Genomic DNA, 18080 nt, shown 5'->3' on the forward strand with positions numbered 1-18080 from the left:
GACACCTAAGGGGCTAGCAAGAGTTTCTTTGACCTTCTGTCCAAACAATGTGGGTAAGCCATTGATGAACTTCTCCTTCCAAAATGGAGAGTTACAATCGCTTCTATGCATGACACGGGTGGTGAATACATCCTCATACCACCGGTATTCTCCAAGGTTCTTACATCTAAGGTTACTCAACTAGTCGTAAATCCTAGATGTGATATTGCTGGGTTTACCTATGAAGTGTTTCATGATCGTATAGATCAGGGTATTGACTCCATCGGGAATACCTCTTCCTATGCGTTCGTCAAAGATAAAGTTCTCATCCTCATCTTTTTGGACAGCATGTTTAATATCTTCCTTGGAAGCTTCTGTTAAACAGTTATTCCACTAGACTAACAGCTTTCCAGTGAATCCTAAAACTATGAGCTCTACAACCTCGGTATTCTGGATGACATCATTTAGGTAATTATTGGCTACCATGGTTATATGCTGGATTTTGTTTAGGATTTCTTGTTCGGATAAACCATCTATGTTCCATTCATAGAGTTTACCACTAGATAATGTGAACTGTGTGGACATTTCCTCATACTGGAGGTTAGGGGGTGTAGGTCTGGGATACCAATTCTTGGTAAGGCTGGTTGGGTTTACCTTAGGTTGGTAAAGCCTATTTACCTGTAATCCTCGAAATTGGTCTTCTAGGTGTTCTATCTCCTTTTCAGTTTCTGAGGAGGTTCTGCTAGAACTACTAGAGGCTGTGTGTGCTTCTAGGGTGATAAGCTGGTTATCTTTAGGTTGTTCCCTACTAGTTGAGGTGGTATCTGGTGAAGGGGTGACTGGTTCCTTCTTCACAAATTCCTCAAGTTTTTGGGCAACTATTTCTAAGGCTATTTGGTCCTTAGGTCTGAGACTGGCTTGTCTAGTTGTGGGGAGCTTGACCAAGGGTTTTTCTAGAGTCTGTATTGGTTTGCTATTCATTCCTGGCTGAAGGAGAACCTTATTGTCAATCCTATCCTCTATCCTATCAAGTTGTTTTCCAATGACTCCTAAACACTGGTTGGTATAGCTGTTTTGCTCTATCACCTTCTTGACAACCTTTTCTTCTGGGGTTGTTGCACACTTAAAAGGGGAGGCAATAACATCACTACCACGGTGGTTAAAGAGTAGGGCTTCTTGGGGAGGATGGCTAGACCTAACAATTTCTGGTTTGCCAGTACTTGGTGCATCCTTTTTGGGGAGTAACTTCCAGTTGGTCTTGGAAATGACACAAGACTTCTTATGCCATTTGAAATGTTTCTCAAAGTATTCAAAGAAATGATAATCACTTGATACCTCTTTCATGAATAACTTCCATTTCTCCAAAACTTCAAGTTTATGTTCTCTGGTATGGTTGGCTCTATAGGCTTCTCTTTTGGCTCTATTTCTTTCAGAGTTGAAATCCTTTTCAAGAGCATCCATATCAGGGGTGAACTCTTTTGTCAACATTAAGAGCTAATAGTCATATTCAGTTTCTTGCTAAATAGGATTTCTCATATCAGTTCCTGATGGTGAGGGAGGCTTAAGACTGTCCTGACTAGTGCTGTCTTCTTCTTGATCAGCAATTGAGTCTTGTTTGGCTGTGTAACAAGGGGTACTAACTTGGGAGTGGTCTTTGACACCTTGAAACTGCGGACCTAAGTCTCTTCTAGATGTGGGAAAGGGAGCTCGTGTTCTAGACAAACTACACTGGGATGCAGGTCTATCTCTAAGTTGGATAGTTGGCTGCCTAAAAGGTTGGCATAGATCTACGGATCTAGACCTTGGTTCCTCGTATAGATTTACCGAAGATCTGGGCTTGGGTTCATCATACTCTAAGGGTGATCTAAACCTAGACTGGTCAAAGCTTAGTCTAATTATTCCATCGGCTAACTGGTGGACAAAATCTAGATCTGGGTTTCTCATCGGATTTTGGATCTGCAATTGATAGTTCTCATTATCAATTGTCCAATGTGCTAGGAAAGTGACTTCAGACCACTTCAGGGTTCTGGGTACCTGAACTGTGGATCTAACGTCTGGGGTTTGGATAAGAGTGGTTTCTCCTGCCTTTCTCTTATCTATTGCCTGGATGGACATGTTTGTCCTCATGCACATATAATACACTCTGTATATAAGAGCAAGTTGTTTAGTGCCATGTAACATAAGGGTTCCATGGGTTTTGATGTTAAGGGTGAGGACCTTCAAGATGTGAGGGTTGTCAAGTGATACAGTGAGATTAGGGAAACAGTCAAAGTGAACTGGTCTGCCACTCAAACTGGATTCCATGGTTCCTAGAATACTGTCATCAAATCTAAGAAGACGAATGTCTCTAAAGGCCATAAGGATTGAGTTGTTCAACCCTTCCCTGATCAACGGTTTTACTCCTACTTGGACAAGTCCTATGTGGAGGAATTTATGATGTTTTTCCCTGTGAGCTTTCACGGCTGCAAGGAATAACAAGTAGCATGTTTCATACTCCTTGCTAATGCTGTAGATTTGTTCTATAGTCCTAACATGGTAGTCGGTTTTGAAAGTCTTTTTCAAGGACCACGATGATGACTTATAGACCTGGGTTGTGGGAACTTTGGGTATGTTCCAATCTCCTAACTTCTGATCTAGATCTGAGAGCTGGAACGACTTCGAGTTAATTGTTCCATCTTCTTGTGGAATCTCAGGAAGGTTTGTACTGCTAGATCTAATGCTGGTGGATGAATCACTCCTTCTAAACATCCTATTCATCATCCTGGATTGAAAGCCTAAGAAATCAATTATAACCTAGACTACTTCTATCTTCCAATTTCTGGATCTAACCTTAGATCTGAAACAGGGTGTACAAGGATACTGACGCCTTCTGTGAATACTGTCACTACTTACTGCCGCTTTTCCCTATTGTTGAAACACACGAACCTTCCTGCTCATACCCTTAACGCCCTCCTAGCTACACGGGAATTACTGTTTGGCTCAGGTTCAATCACTCAACCTCGGTACTTAAGACTTACTGGGCAACAGGTAGACACAGAACCGGACTTACTCTTCTCTACAGTACACATCTGCAACAAACTTTGGGCTAAAAACAAAGACAAGAAGAAGAAGATAACTGGGGAGTAAATGATTAGCTTAAACAGGTAATCACAAGATAATAAACAGAAAGAATGATCGGGAGGCTCAGCCTACCACCAAAAGAAAGAACAATAAACACTGACTAAGATGAAGTAGTAGATGAAGAATGCAACATATGGGAGTAGAAGTGCTATCAGAAAATAGATGTAAAAAAAAATAATGTTTGTTAGAGATAACATACTTCAAAGTAATGCACAAAATAATGGATAACTATGGCGGTTGTACCGGCCAACTTGATTGTAATCTATATATATATATATAATAGCAGAAGCCGAGAGAAAATGAGTTCCTAGAATTAAGGAGATAATGACAAATAGGAAAAGTCCCTACTTAAAATTCAGACATATATAACTTTAAAAAGCGATACATTATATTGTTTTGACAATGCTATAACACCGTTTAAAAGCAACAAATTATAATTTTTCGCTACGTTAAAACACTGTTTGGAACCCCTCTTGGTATAAAAGGAAATTAACTGCTTAAGACAGAAAAAAAGGAAGATAGCTACACGGAGAAAAAAAGGAGAAAGAGAGACCGAGAGATAGAGAAATAGAGAGGCAGAGAACGCAGAAGGAGAGAGAGATCGAGAGATCAAAAACTGCACGCTCTAAAAACTGAAACCCAAAACACACAATCATCCATTCTTTCCATTTGTTAACACAAACGGACAAAAGAAAATATTTTCCCTGCCGATGAAAAGAAAAAACAGAAGCCAATTGACATATTTCCATGGTTTGCAATCAAGAATGAAAAGAAGTCTCTCACTTTCCTGTCAGATTTCTTCATCTAACTGTCCGTTAATTTCTTTCATCGGTGAGTTTTTATCTTCGATTTAAGTTTGTTTATTAATTATGATTAGGTTTTGATATATAGTTTTTGATTTTGGTATTTTAATTAAGTTTTTCTCTTCGCTTTTCAGTTTAACATTTTCATATGCACGCCCTTAAGTTCAACCAGGTACCAATTTCGAATCAATCAAATTCCAGATCGCTTAGATCTACTTTGATTTTTTTTTTTTCGTTTTTGTCGGATCTAGGGTTTATAATTTTCTCTTTGGATGAATACTTGAGACCTGCTCTTTCGCCCTATTCCGTTTCTTCTCTGCAACTCCATACACACAAGGTCAGAATAGCGTGGTTAATTTCCCTCTTTCGGATACTCTCTCTGATGATTTGGCTCACTTTTTAACTGTTTGCATGTTCCGTTCCAAACCAACAGACAGAGGAAAAAAGAAAATCTAAAATGTTTGGCTACCTTTTTCCCTAATTTCCCATATAGTTGCTTTGTAGACAAAATAGAAAAAATTATTATTGAAATCCATGACAGTTTGGCCGTGTAATCCATAGAAATTTTGGTAAATCCCTATTTCTATCTCCTCATAATCATTTTTTCTCTTCTTGGAAGAATATGAAACTTAATCTTAAAATGAACTTTTAGACTCTAATTCTTATAGGGCTCCCAAGTTGGAACCCTTCTATATTTTTCTCTATAAAATTGAATGACAATTGCCTTTAAGATTATGTATTTGAAAGTTAGGGGAACTATTATGTACTCTATAATGAATAGGAACTATTTGTGGTGCTTTCTGACAGATTAAGCTTCTAGAGATAGTTGTGTAAAGCTTATTTAATTGCTAAAAAGAGTTTCTTAAATTGCCAAAATGTGTTTTGAATTTGCTTCTCAATATTGCTTCCTTAACATATAAAGGGCTTGATGATTAGTGAATAAAATTGAAATGAATCTTACATGATATTATTATGAATATAGATATTTCAAGTCATTTTGCAACAACGTATGTGAAATCTAACAGCATCTGATGTCCATAACTAGATTCTGTAAGCAGCAAACCATACATTTGATTGGATTTGTGAATGCTAAATATGTGCTCTTTAATGAACAGGAACTAGATTCTCTCGACATTATTAGACTTTTCACTTTTGTGAGGTGCAAACTGGAATTTTGTGTATGGACATGATGCTATAGATTTCTGTTGGGTATCAGTATAGCCAATTCATATTTCATGGGGCTGGTATCTCACCGTTTCAATTGCCAGGTGCTCTATACAAAGGTCTGTTGCTAAAAGCAAAACATTAGGGTTCCAAGTAAAATAATAGTTTTCCTTTAAATTGGTTTGAAGAAATCTCCTCCAACCAATTACATGGCATTTAGATGATGAACCACATGTACTTTAATCACATGACATGTTAAGCCAACTTGACTATTAAATTGATCACATGTGGATGATCAGTTGAATGCCATATGGTGAGTTGGAGGGAAAACTATGTTCCAAGAAAAATCCCTCTTTTGATGGAATCATTGTGTTTTCCTCACAATTACTGTGCATTTCTCATCTGTCACAAATATAATGCTGAACATCTTCATCTAGGCATCAATTGTCCAAAAATGGCTTTATAGCGGTTGTGACAAGTGTTTTAGGACTTAATATGCATGAAGAGTACAAGATGAAGTTATCATCATGCAAGATGAAATTATCAACATGACAAACTCGCTATTCTCACATGAAAATTAGTCTATAGGAAACCATTGGATCAATTTCCTGTAGAAATTTCTTTTTCCTGATTTTTGGCGGCATGAGCTCTTAGTTACAAGTAGCTAGGAATGCTGAGAATGAATTTTTACAAATTTTTTAATTTGTCACTGAGAATGAATTGTTAGCTTAGTGAATTTGGGTTTGATTTAGAGGTGGCTCGGTGTTTTTGAAAGTATATTCATAAAAAAATTGTGGGTCTGTGAATGTGATCTTACATTGGAGATTTTTACTGATTTGGTGGTGGCAGTGGTATTGAACTTGGAATTTATTTTTTTTTTTGCATACAGGTTTGCATTAGTGAATTAAACTTATCTTCTAATGAGATTAGATTTTATACTCCAATATTTGTTTCTATGATTGATTACAGACCACAGTTTGATATTTTGGTTTTCTGATTACAGAATATATTCCTTCTTTCATTTATTTATGTGCCCTATATAGGGGCCGTCTTATTGTTTGATTTATTTTTTCACTTGATGTATCAAAATTTTGTAGATGCAACAACCTTTTTTTTGGTTACTAATATTCAAATCTGACTAGATTGTAATAAAGCTTTAGCATTTTTTTAAAAGCATGTTGAGTATGTTACTTTTGAGAAAACTGGTAGTAATAATGCATTTATTTGTTTAATGACAGGCATATATTAATTTTGAAATATCAAAGGGTGTGGTTGAATGGATCAAAGAGCTTGATGAGAGACTTATAGACATATTAAAGCATTTGAAGGTCTGGATAAGCCATAAAAAGTTGGAGGTTACTTTTAACTTTGTGCCTAGATAGAATAAACCACTCAAATTTCTTATATTGGTGTACTGTTTTAAGAGATTTGAGCTTTTATAGGACTTTGAACTTCTGTTAATATTCATGTATTACTTAAGGTTTTTTATTTTTGTATGGAAACTTCCATATGGATCTAACATTTCTTTATTGTTATATTCTTTTTTTAATTATGTTTTAATTACTTGAATTTTTTCCTTGAATTAGAAGCATATAAGTTTGTGAATGTATAAGAAAACTTACTTTGTTCTGTATAACCAAATTTGTAGTCCAACTTGCAATAGATTTTGGTTGCAAGGAGATATGGGTACACTTTTTGCAATTTCATATTTTGCCCTGCTGTTACAACTCCCCATACACTTTCAATAACGCATGAATCTATGTATAACATAAAATAAATAAATAAATAAAACAATTGGTGTATTGTTTACCGTAGATTATGATCAAACTTTGTGGTTTATATGCATTTATGATTTTTTATTTATTTAAATTTTATAGTTTCTTATCAACCTTCTAAGATACATTTACTTTGTGCAGTATATAAGTGTTGGGGTTGAACGGAATCTATAAATGTCTATATTTATTCCTCACAAAAGGGACATGATAGACAGAAAATAAGAAGGGAAAACAATATTTGGTCGATTGGAAAGGAGCAAGAACAAAAAGAACAACTGAGATATAAAATGAGCATTGAGCACATAACCACACAGAAAGCAATGTAAAGGCACATTGGAATTCAAAAGGAAAAAAAGTTAGCTGATGCTGAATCAACATCTTCAAATGCACTTGGTTGGATTGTTTTAGATTTAGATATTTGAGTTAGATTTGGTTAAATTAGTTTTTGGTATCTGCCTATGGTGTTTGTAATTAGATTTGTAAATGGAGATATGCGTTGGGTGTTTAGTATGTGGTAAAAGTGTATTTAAATATTATTTTTTTTAAAAAAAATCTTTCTAATAAATATAAATAAAAAGTTTCGTATATATATATATATATAGATAATAATAATAGTTAATTCTAAAGGATAGAAACGAGCTGACAGATTTTTCAGTTATGATGAGTCGGTTGATAAGTTAACCACACGAGGCCTATATAAAGAGTCTCACTCACACTACGCATAGCACCATCCTTCTCTTAAACTCACAGCTTTCAGTTTTAGATAAAACATAAAAGTACTTTCTTTCCGTTCTTTGAAAACCATCCCCACCGGCCACCACCATGTCAGATGATCCATCCAAGGTGTCGGTGAAGAATGCAGATGACGCTGCCTCCAAGATTGAGAAACTTCCAAAAATCAGACTTGTTATTCCCAAAAGAAGAAACGTTGGAAGTTGCAGCGGTGCAACTAATTCCAAGACAACTGACGTTGGGACGAACTCCAACACAATCTCCTTGGATAAGAAGGATGTCAACGAAATTGTCACCGAGTCGCGCCCGCGTGAAATAGGCATCGATGGTGATGGTGATAGTTGCAAGAAGGCAACGGGAACATCAAAAAATGATGCACTGGCTATTCCGACGAGCACTGGAGTAAAGAAAATCTCCATGGGTCCAAGTTTGAAGGACACATCTAAAGAAGTTCTCCGTGGGTCCAAGTTCAAGGGCGATGGACTTCATGAGGCTCACAGAGATTCTCAGCCTTGCCAGGTGGATAACTGCAATGTAGAGGGCGGATTTTTTCAAGTGTGTGGAGGCCACATGTGGTCTTTCGGTGTATCTGTGAATGGCAAACCAAGCACCTATTGCCATTCATGTCACCTGTACGTTTTCTTTGACAATCTTGTTTAATTTGATTTTCTTGTAGGCTTTAATAATTTATGTATGTTTTATATGGGGTAGGTTTCAGAACGTCGAGGACTTCGACGAAGGGAGGCATAGTTGCAAGAATGCAACGGGAACATCAAAAAATGATGCACTGGCTATTCCGACAAGCACTGGACTAAAGAAAATCTCCATGGGTCCAAGTTTGAAGGACACATCTAAAGAAGATCTCCGTGGGTCCAAGTTCAAGGGCGATGGCTGTATGATGTATGTATTTCTTCTCTTTCTTTCTTTTTCTATATATGCTTCAAATTAAAAGAAGAAAAAGGGTGGACAATCTTTTAACCTGTTTTGATTTTCTTTGAGGAATTTTTTTTTTTTTTTGGTACGTATGTTTGTACCGTGGCAGGTTTCAGAATATTTCGGACTTTGATCCAGGGAGTCGGATTTGCAAGGGCCGGGCTATGGTAGAGAAGGAAGATGCACCAGAATGTTATCCGGGCAGTACGGACGAGGCTCTACATTCATCTAAGCTACTGAAGCTCACAGAGGAAATGCACAGCAGCATTGCTGACATGGGGACACAACTGGTCCGTTTGGCTGAAGATACTGAAAGAATGCAGCAAGATATTGAACAAACGCAGCAACTAGTGCTCAAAGGTAATAAAAAATTGCGTGAAGAAGTACAAACAAGCAACAAGCGGCTGCGAGAAGATATGGAGAGAAGATACGCTAACTTGCAAAAGAGCTTCCGATGAATTTTTTTTTTTTTTTTTTCTTTTTTGGAATTTGGAATCCTATTTTGGACTATAAGAATAAGACTCATCAGCATCAGCTTTGAGTGTTTGATTTGTAGCAAACATTTTAGTAAAAATTCGTGTTTCATTAATTCTCCAACTTTGCTTCTTTATGCAACTCTGACCTGTATACTCAAAAACATGAGTGAGAGAGAGAGGGAGAGAGAGTTATCAATTTGGATTGCCCAAAAAAAAGTTGATATTAACCGAAAAAGTATTTGAGTTAGGACCTGCTCAAGAGAACATCCACATTGTCATCCAAGCATACCATAGTGATCCACAGTTATTGTTGCATCCTAAATTGAATTTTATCAAATAATTGCATCATCAGAGAACATTAAGGTTTCAAAAACACAGAATTCATGTGATGCTCAAATTTTGCACGAACAAACTAATAAGTGCTCTTTGATCATCCTGTTAACCATAAACATAAAAAGGGTAAAAGTTTGACCAAGTAGAAAGTAAAATACAAAATCAATTATTAAAGAGGCAGATAATGATTACGTATGCCACGGAGAGCTCTTTCGATGTTAAGAGCAGAAATCCAGGACGGAGGTTCTTTTGGAGCTTCAATGGAACTTTCTGATTCTGCCTCTGTTCCAACAGTCTCATCGGGTACAAAAGCAATGGAATTTGTGAAAATGGCACCACTTATTGGCGTCTGAGTGGGGAAATCTTTTCGAGAAATGTACACTGTAGCGGTGGTGGATGACACAGCCATTTGGCTGGGGTGACCATTTTCTGTTATCTCATGGACGCTTTTCTGGACTCGTTTGTTTGGTTGCTATTCTAGGAGTAGATAAGGCAAGGACTTCCCATCACTGAATTGTTATCTGACATTCTGACTAAATTTGGACTAATGTAGTATAAGAGAAATCTTGGAAGCAAAATAACAAAAAAGAGAAAGCTTGTTCTAGTCAATTTCATTAATTTACTTTTAATGCATTAGATGATCCAATTTGAATTTCCCATGATCATCAGACTGGCCTGCAGACATGTTTATTGCACACAATACTTTGGGCCTAGTATTCTGAAATGCCCTAAATTGTCTAACACTCATACGACAGTTCTGCTCTCTGACATACTGTAGCAACCCCCTGCTACAACAAAAAAAATACACATTAATCAATCAAAGCATGTAACCCAACCCAGTAAAGCATTTGAGGCCAAACTAGTTCAGCTGTTAATTAAGATAACTACAAGGCAGAGAATAATACTGCCAAAAGCCATGAAATTTAAATGAAATACATGGGGAATATAAATTTATCTCCTCCACTGAAAAGACATAAATCACAAATGCAACTGATCTATTGAAAGTTAAACCCTACACTGGCTTCTTTTCTCATTTTGGGTGCCCCAGGGGGGGGGTGCGCGGGGGTGGGGCTGGCTGTGCGGGGTGGGAAGGTGGACAGATTGGAACTTTACACACCTAGCAGGTCTTAAACCCACAACCTCAACCTCCACCCCATTCTGATAGGAAGAGGAAATGCCATTTGAGCTCAAGCTTATTGGATCTGAAGTGGCACATTCATCTTCAAAAAAAAATCCTTACTTTATGAAGGCCAGAGTGTTGCCTAATAGTATCGTAGTTCATAACCTCTCTCTCTCTCCAGAAACTAAAACTTAATATATCAGCAGTGATGACTGATGATACAAAAGGCTGCGCATTGGTGTGACACTAAAGCAGTGTCCTAAATAGTTAGTTATGTTTACGAAACCAAAAGTAACTAACCCAGCAAAAAAACATATTAGGTCATCACTCCAAATTAACCGTTCATCATAAAAACATATTTTTCTCTCTATATGCATATTTGTTAGACCTTAAATGATAAAAGAAGGAGAGAGGTGTATATGAAGTTGCATGTGTGATCTGTTTTTTCAAGTGATCTTTTCTATAAATTCTACTCAAAAGTATCGTCATCAGGAATGAGACATATCCATGGAAGACAATTTTAATCGGTATCACATAAAAATTGACACTCTGAAATTGAATGCATTTTGTTATAGGGTATAAGGCAATATTGAACCAAACAGCAAGCTTTTCAAACAAACAGACCGCTAGTAAACCATATTTTCCTCTTTCTTGGTCCATTGAAGGTCAACTAGGGTATATCACGTTCCACATGACAGGAGCAGCTACCATAATAAATCGACCAAACTTATCCACAAACAGACCCTCAAAACCAAAATGATTACTTTAATCCCTAACATAGTTAAAGCAATTGCTTTTAGTCCTTAAAGTGCTCAAAAGAGTGATGACGTGACAGTTTTTAGTTTAGCCATATAATTCTAAGGACTAAAATCACTCATGGCCTAAAGTTTAGGTGCTAATAGAGTATATACCATTTAAACCATTACAATAGTCTAAAAACCAAAAGCAACAAACAGAAAATCAATGCATCAATTTATTTAACAAAATTAAATTCTAGAAAAACCCATTTTCACTAAACACAATAACCACATTTTTTCCCCAAAAACACACACTTTAATGAGCATAAAACTTGTATTTATCACGAATTTTATAAGACCCATTTCCTGAACCCACTTCTCCAAGCAAAAAAACATATAAACTGGAAGAAACATAAAGAAATAGACCTCCAAACATATCTAAAACCAAAAAGCTAAAACACCCAGGTAAGAATTGTACACAGTAATCTATTTACTTCATATAAAATAGAAAAAGAGACATAAAAAATTTCACATTCTCCCATTAAGGGAACACTCCATGGGTACAAAAATTCTCAACACTTGATGTGAGTGACACTTTTTAAGTTCACAGAAGAACACTGTGATCGAAAAAGCTCACCTTGAACCTCTGAAACAAAGGGGAATGAATTCTGAGAGCCATTTTGTTGGAAGCGTGGAAGGCGAGAGCAGATAACAAATGAGAGGGATATGGAGTAGTCATTTCTGAAAAATATGGAAACCCGTTTTGGGCGAAAATGGGATATTTTTGGTGATGGGGCTCTATTATTTCTAAAGCGCCATAGTTGTGTGTTGGAGGATAAGATCTTGAAGCCCTTGGATTTCTGAGTGAAGACTGAAGAGTTCAGAGTGGAATAGCGTTTGAGGTATTGGAGGTTTTAAGGGGGAGGAGACATGATTGGGTGCTTGCAAGTCGTAGTGTAGACACTTGTCTTTGTTGTTGTTGTTTTTTTTTGATAGGCATAGTGTAGACACTTTTTTTTTTTTCGAGAAACTAGTGTAGACACTTGTGTAGCCGCATCTTATCTTATTTTTCACATCATTTTTAGGAGTTAGACAAGTTTTGATTAGTCGTCAGTTTATCTCGTAACTAATGTTACTTTTGTGTTTACTAATAAATAATAGTAAATATATATATTGTTTTATATTCTTTTAGAAATATTGTACTAGATTATTAGACCCTTCATACCTTAGTTCCACCTCAAATCTAGATAAGTCTAGACTATAAGAATGGTAATGGGATGGGACATAATTATTGTACTAGTTTAGGCATGTTTTTCATCCAATTTATTCTTGCTGCCTTTTAAATTGAACCTACACTTAAGCTAAACTAATTTTGTTACTAGTTCTGCCTTTTACTAAATCTGAACTAAAATGTATTGCTAGTTTATTGGCCAAAATGGCCCATTAGCATTAATTTTTGAAATATTTAACAACAGAGCACTGTTTCGGATATAATTAGGAAAATACCACTTTTTCTGGCTCTATAGCGGCGTTTTCCTGCAAAATTTTTGTATAAGTCCCATAACAGGTTCAAGGGGTCCTATAGTGGCGTTTTTAAGCCCTATAGTGACGTTTTTGGGCCCTATAGCGGCGTTTTCCTAAAAATTTTTATAGTAAGTCATAAACCCCATAACAAGTTCAAGGGGCCCTATAGTGGCGTTTTTTAAGCCCTATAGTGACGTTTTCGGGCCCTATAGCGGCGTTTTCGGAAAAAGTGGTACTTCCCTAATTATTTCCGAAACAGTGCTCTGTTGCTAAATATTTCAAAAATTAATGCTAATGGGCCATTTTGGCCCTAGTTTATTACATGTGAAATTGTATTATCTATAACAAAGTATTGCTTGTAAGAGCACTGAAGTTTTTACATATTTAGTTATATATACATAAAGAAGCTTATCTGAAAGAAATGTGTATTTTAATTGATTGTTGTTGGATTGAAAAACTGAATGAGTTGAACCCAAGCTTAGTGCTCTATGAAATCCTTCAACTAATTAGGCTTTGTTGTATTACTTAGACTTTAGCCTCTACATCAGCAGAGTTTTTGTAGCTTTAGAAGTGTACCAAGTTCTTTTCCAAGAATTAATGCAACTCTTTGAAAGTGGATTTAATCATATTTTCTACAAGGGTACACTAGATCCTATGAATAAAAGGTTTTTGACTGTACTAAGAAGTTTGAGTTGATCATGCATATAATGGAGTTTCCAGATTTGTTTTGTTTGATTTGGGCATTAGCCTTCCAAATTGTAAAAGTCAATTTGAACTAAGCAAGGAATATATATTTTTATAATTGGTCAATCATGGTGTAAACTCTTTTTATAAATTGATGGTCAATTATGTATTTGGTTGAACATTATTATTGAAAAATCTATATTTTGTTTAGATGGTTAAGAATAAGGAGACTTCAAATCCCAACACTAAACAATCCCAAAATAGCTCAAATGTTAGAGTTCAATGGCCATCAAGAGTAACGACTATCTTTTGTGAAGCTTGTGTGGATTAGGTATTTAAGGGTAATTGGTTTAATACCCACTTTAGTTAAAAGGGTCGGACAAATATTATAGCATCTTTTGAAAAGAAAACTGGAAAGGAATATCCTAGGTCAAAGTATAAGCATAAGTGGGATGGATTGAATAAAGATTGGGTACTTTGGAATAAGTTGAAGGGAAGTGAAACCAAATTAGGATGGGATGCAGCCAAAGGAACAATAGCTGCAACTGATGAGTGCTGGGAGAGGAAACTAATGATATGTTTTGTATAACCCCTTATTCGTATTTTGTATTAGTAGATAAACCATGCTAATTTGAGTTATTAATGAAAATATTCAAAATTGTTGGAGGTTCCTAAAGCTATAAAATTTCAAAAGAAAGGTTTGGAGAATGTTGACTTATTAGACATTATGTTTAAGGACATTGCAGCCATGAGAGAGTTAGCATGGGCCCCCACTTCCCACTTCAGGAGTGTTACCTAATGATCTTGAGACACCTGAGGGGTTAGGTGATACTTTTGCTGACTCGTCTTCTCCAAATGATGATGATGACGTTAATGAAGATGAGACTCCTAACCTCACATAAAATAATGAAGAACAATTAAAGAATATTGTGAGCATTACAATATTGGCTAAGAGGTTACCATTTGATTCATCAGAAAAGGCGGCTCGTCCCAAATCTTATCTATCGTCAGGGACCCATTGGGACGAGCCTTCTACTTGATGTCCTTGAAGCTTGACGGTCTGAAGTACCACTTCCTTGAGGACCCATCGAGTAGGTCACATGCATATCCTACTGTGGTCTCGCTCCAATACCGACAAATGGACCCTCTCAAAGATAGTAGAGTGGCTTAGACCCCAAGGAATTTTTATGTGTTCTGCACACTCAAGTCCAAACATGGAAATATCTTGTACAACACGTCCAAAGACCTCATTACTCGCTTATATCTTCCCTATTTGGGAAGATAAGCCCTAAGATCTCGGGGACTTAATTCTGAATCTTCTCTACAAGGAAAGCTCCTTCATCCAAGGGATCTAGGTCAATACTGTGCCACTATATGAGCACCAAAACTCCTATTCTTCAAGGTACAAGAAAATCCCTAAGTCCGACTCTATTGAGTTCTCAGAGGTTTTCCAATCACTAACTTAATCTTTGGAAGGTTTTTGACTGACACCCCACTGGTGCTCTCTGTTGGTTCTCTATTTTCTTATTCTACAGGTACCCTCATTGGTGTACATGTGGACAATCAGCTCATTGATGACTTTTGTGCATCATCAGTTGGCATCTTCTGTGGGAATTTCAAGTGAATAAACCATATCACCACTTTCAAGACAAAGAGTTGCATGGCCCAGACACGATCAATTGTTACCATCAACCAGGAGACTAGGAACCCTCCCAACGCCTTGGAAAGACAAGTGCAAACCCTCGCTACGGCAGTTGAGCAGATCACCCAATGTAATCATGAGTTGGAGTGGCAGTTGGATCAGAGGAATGAACGACGAGAAAACGATTAGCATGACGAACAGGACAGTGGTGAGCACAACGACTACCATCCCTCGATAGGCGATCGTTAGGAGAGAGAAGATCTAGAAGAAAGCAATGTTGCCAGTAGGCAGGAGCAGCAAAAGGACACTAGCCATCCCTCTGAACTGGAAAGCAGTGCGATGCGCATGGTGCAAGACATGCAGATGATGAAGGAAAAGATGGACATGATGATGAACACCTTGAGGGAACGGGTGTCTACCAACCTACACAAATAGGTCTATTAAACCGACTCACCCTTCACAGCACCATTAACCTTTTTCCCCCTCCCAACCAAGTTTAAGATGCTACAAGTAAAGGTGTACTATAGATCTCAACCACCTAGAATCATTCAAAACCCTCATGCATCTACAAGGGGTTCCAAACGAAATCATGTGTAGGGCATGTCCCACCACACTTAAAGGGCCGGCCAAGGTTCAGTAAGAGAGCCCTCATGTAACATCCCAACACAACTTTATAGTTAAACTATGTGTTTGAGTGGTTAATTATTATTTTAAGCCACTTTCTTTCTATAATTAATAGAAGAGTATTTAATAGACATATAATTTTTAATGCCATTGAATAAGAATTGTAAAGATTATAAATAATTGAATGGCTAAATTGTATATGAATATATACTAAGTATGCACAATACTATATTAAGTGGTTTAAGTTATTAGATACATAGTTGGTGTTTTATTTAGGTATGATGCATGAGATGTTATAACATAGTTATGGTTGCAAATAGGTAGTCAAGAGAAGGATATAGTGGAAATTCCACCTACACATATAACCAAGTAAAATTCATCACATGTAATGCCAAAGTATCATGCATGGTGACATATGTTATCTTCTTTTGACCCAAAGACCTACACCTAGCTGGCCATGCAATACCTCATTCTTCTTTCTACTCTCTTAAAGCAACTAGAACAATTAAGAAACTCTTTCCCGCCATGCGATACCTCATTCTTCTTTCTACTCTCTTAAAGCAACTAGAACAATCAAGAAACTCTTTCCCTTTTATACCCATGGGCCCGACATCAAAAGAAAGAAAAACTCTAAGCTCTTCTCTCCCTCTCACACTTACGGGTCCAGCAGCAACAAGGAAGTTTATTTCAATTCTTCTCAAGCTCTTGTTCCCAACTTAAAGCTAGAGTGATTCTAGCTCTATCATTCCAAGACAAATGTCTAGGATAAGGGGAAAATCTAATTCTTTTAATCTATTATCCATTTAAACTTAAGTGATAGTTATATGAATTTGTATATGGATGTGTTGGATTCTAGAGACTGTTGATCGCCCGAATATGAATTGAGTCATTGTTTATGCTTATATGTGCTCCTAGATGATAGACTAAGATAAAATCAGTTATGAGTAAGTGTTAAAATGACTAAAATAGCTAGATAAACTTATGGTATTGCTAATTGAGGTGCTAAATGTGTATTTGATTCAGTAATTGAAGCTTGTTGAGAGTTAGTTATTAGGCGCTTCATAAACTTGTTAAGAGTTGCACTCATTGGTTAACCTATTTGGTCATTGTGAATCCCGTATATTTCTAGGACAACTATGGTTAAAGGTTTGTTGGAGATTATTATATAATATGTCCAGTATGTGTGTATTGAATTTCATATGAAAATACCATCTTTTGATAATTGTTTGTGATTTTACAAGAAAATGTTGCAAAGCTGCCACTATGACAAATTCTATGTTTATGCACGATAAATTATGTATTAAATTGTATAAAGTGAATTTGGATGTTAGGGATATTTTCTATGAAAGCTGAGACACTTGTGGTTGTTATTGAATTGGTCTCACAGCAATCGGATCAATACAAAAATAATAGTGCAACATGTAAGTCAATTGAAGTTCTGTTAGGATAGATTTGAGTATGTTGTCTTGTATGATTTTTAGTAAATCGTGGTTTTATGATTTGGCTCTGAAAATGATACGGAATCTACTAGACATCCATAGGTGAAGTATATGCTGCTAGAATAAATAGTGAACAATAATTGACATACCTAAATTTGAGGATTTAATTCTAAAGTTAGGTTGAATGATTTGAGCTATAAATTAATATGCTCATCATTTGGTATGTTTGGATCATAGATAAATTTTGAATACCTTGGTTCGAGATTTAGTACTCAAAGCAATTTGTAAGTTAATTGAAGTTCTGTTAGGATAGATTTGAGTATGTTGTCTTGTATGATTTTTAGTAAATCATGGTTTTATGATTTGGCTCCGAAAATGATATAGAATCTACTAGACATCCATAGGTGAAGTATATGCTGCTAGAATAAATAGTGAATAGTAAGTGACATACCTAACTTGGAGGATTTAATTATAAAGTTAGGTTGAATGATTTGAACTATAAATTAATATGCTCATCATTTGGTATGTTTGGATCATAGATAAATTTTGAATACCTTGATTCAAGGTTTAGTACTCAAAGGAAGGGTTCTAAACCATTCTACTACTTTTTCATGTTGCTATTTTGTTAAATGTGTTGTATGTTGCTATATGGGTGTATATGGATATACGACTATGCTTAATGGATTTTATATTTATGCATGCATTATTGCCCAAATCTCAAGCACATTTTGAAATGAAGTTGGCTCCTTTGGAGATATGATATAAATATGAGAATGATGGTTTTTCTTTAGTTTGGTACATCATTTGTTGATGTATGCATAATATGTTTGTGGGAACCTCGTTGAGGTAGGATTAGGATTTCCTTGATTTTAAGAGATATGCTTTGAGATGAATATGTAAGTTTCTTCTAAGATATAGTTGATAGTAACAAGTTTCGATATTTGGTTTAAGTGTTACCAGTACCCAAGTTTGAGCTCCTTCGATTATAAGCTCTC

The 18080-nt window shown here is 36.2% G+C and overlaps 1 protein-coding gene across 1 annotated transcript; it reads left to right on the forward strand.

Moving 5' to 3' along the window:
• The first annotated feature begins 7599 nt into the window (after positions 1 to 7599).
• On the forward strand, positions 7600 to 8964 carry LOC115952143. The gene is made up of 3 exons (XM_031069221.1): positions 7600 to 8205; positions 8285 to 8473; positions 8616 to 8964. The coding sequence occupies exons 1-3, from the start codon at positions 7664 to 7666 to the stop codon at positions 8962 to 8964; spliced, it is 1080 nt and encodes a 359-aa protein (XP_030925081.1). The 5' UTR covers positions 7600 to 7663.
• The last annotated feature ends 9116 nt before the right edge of the window (positions 8965 to 18080 follow it).

Source organism: Quercus lobata, chromosome 7, assembly GCF_001633185.2.
Source record: "Quercus lobata isolate SW786 chromosome 7, ValleyOak3.0 Primary Assembly, whole genome shotgun sequence".
Taxonomy (NCBI): domain Eukaryota; kingdom Viridiplantae; phylum Streptophyta; class Magnoliopsida; order Fagales; family Fagaceae; genus Quercus; species Quercus lobata.

Bases quoted from the DNA above. Each gene is read 5' to 3' on its own strand.
- LOC115952143 (XM_031069221.1), top strand. From the start codon at position 7,664: ATGTCAGATGATCCATCCAAGGTGTCGGTGAAGAATGCAGATGACGCT. The intron at 8,206-8,284 runs GTACGTTTTCTT...TATATGGGGTAG, and splicing joins TATTGCCATTCATGTCACCT to GTTTCAGAACGTCGAGGACT. The intron at 8,474-8,615 runs GTATGTATTTCT...GTACCGTGGCAG, and splicing joins AAGGGCGATGGCTGTATGAT to GTTTCAGAATATTTCGGACT.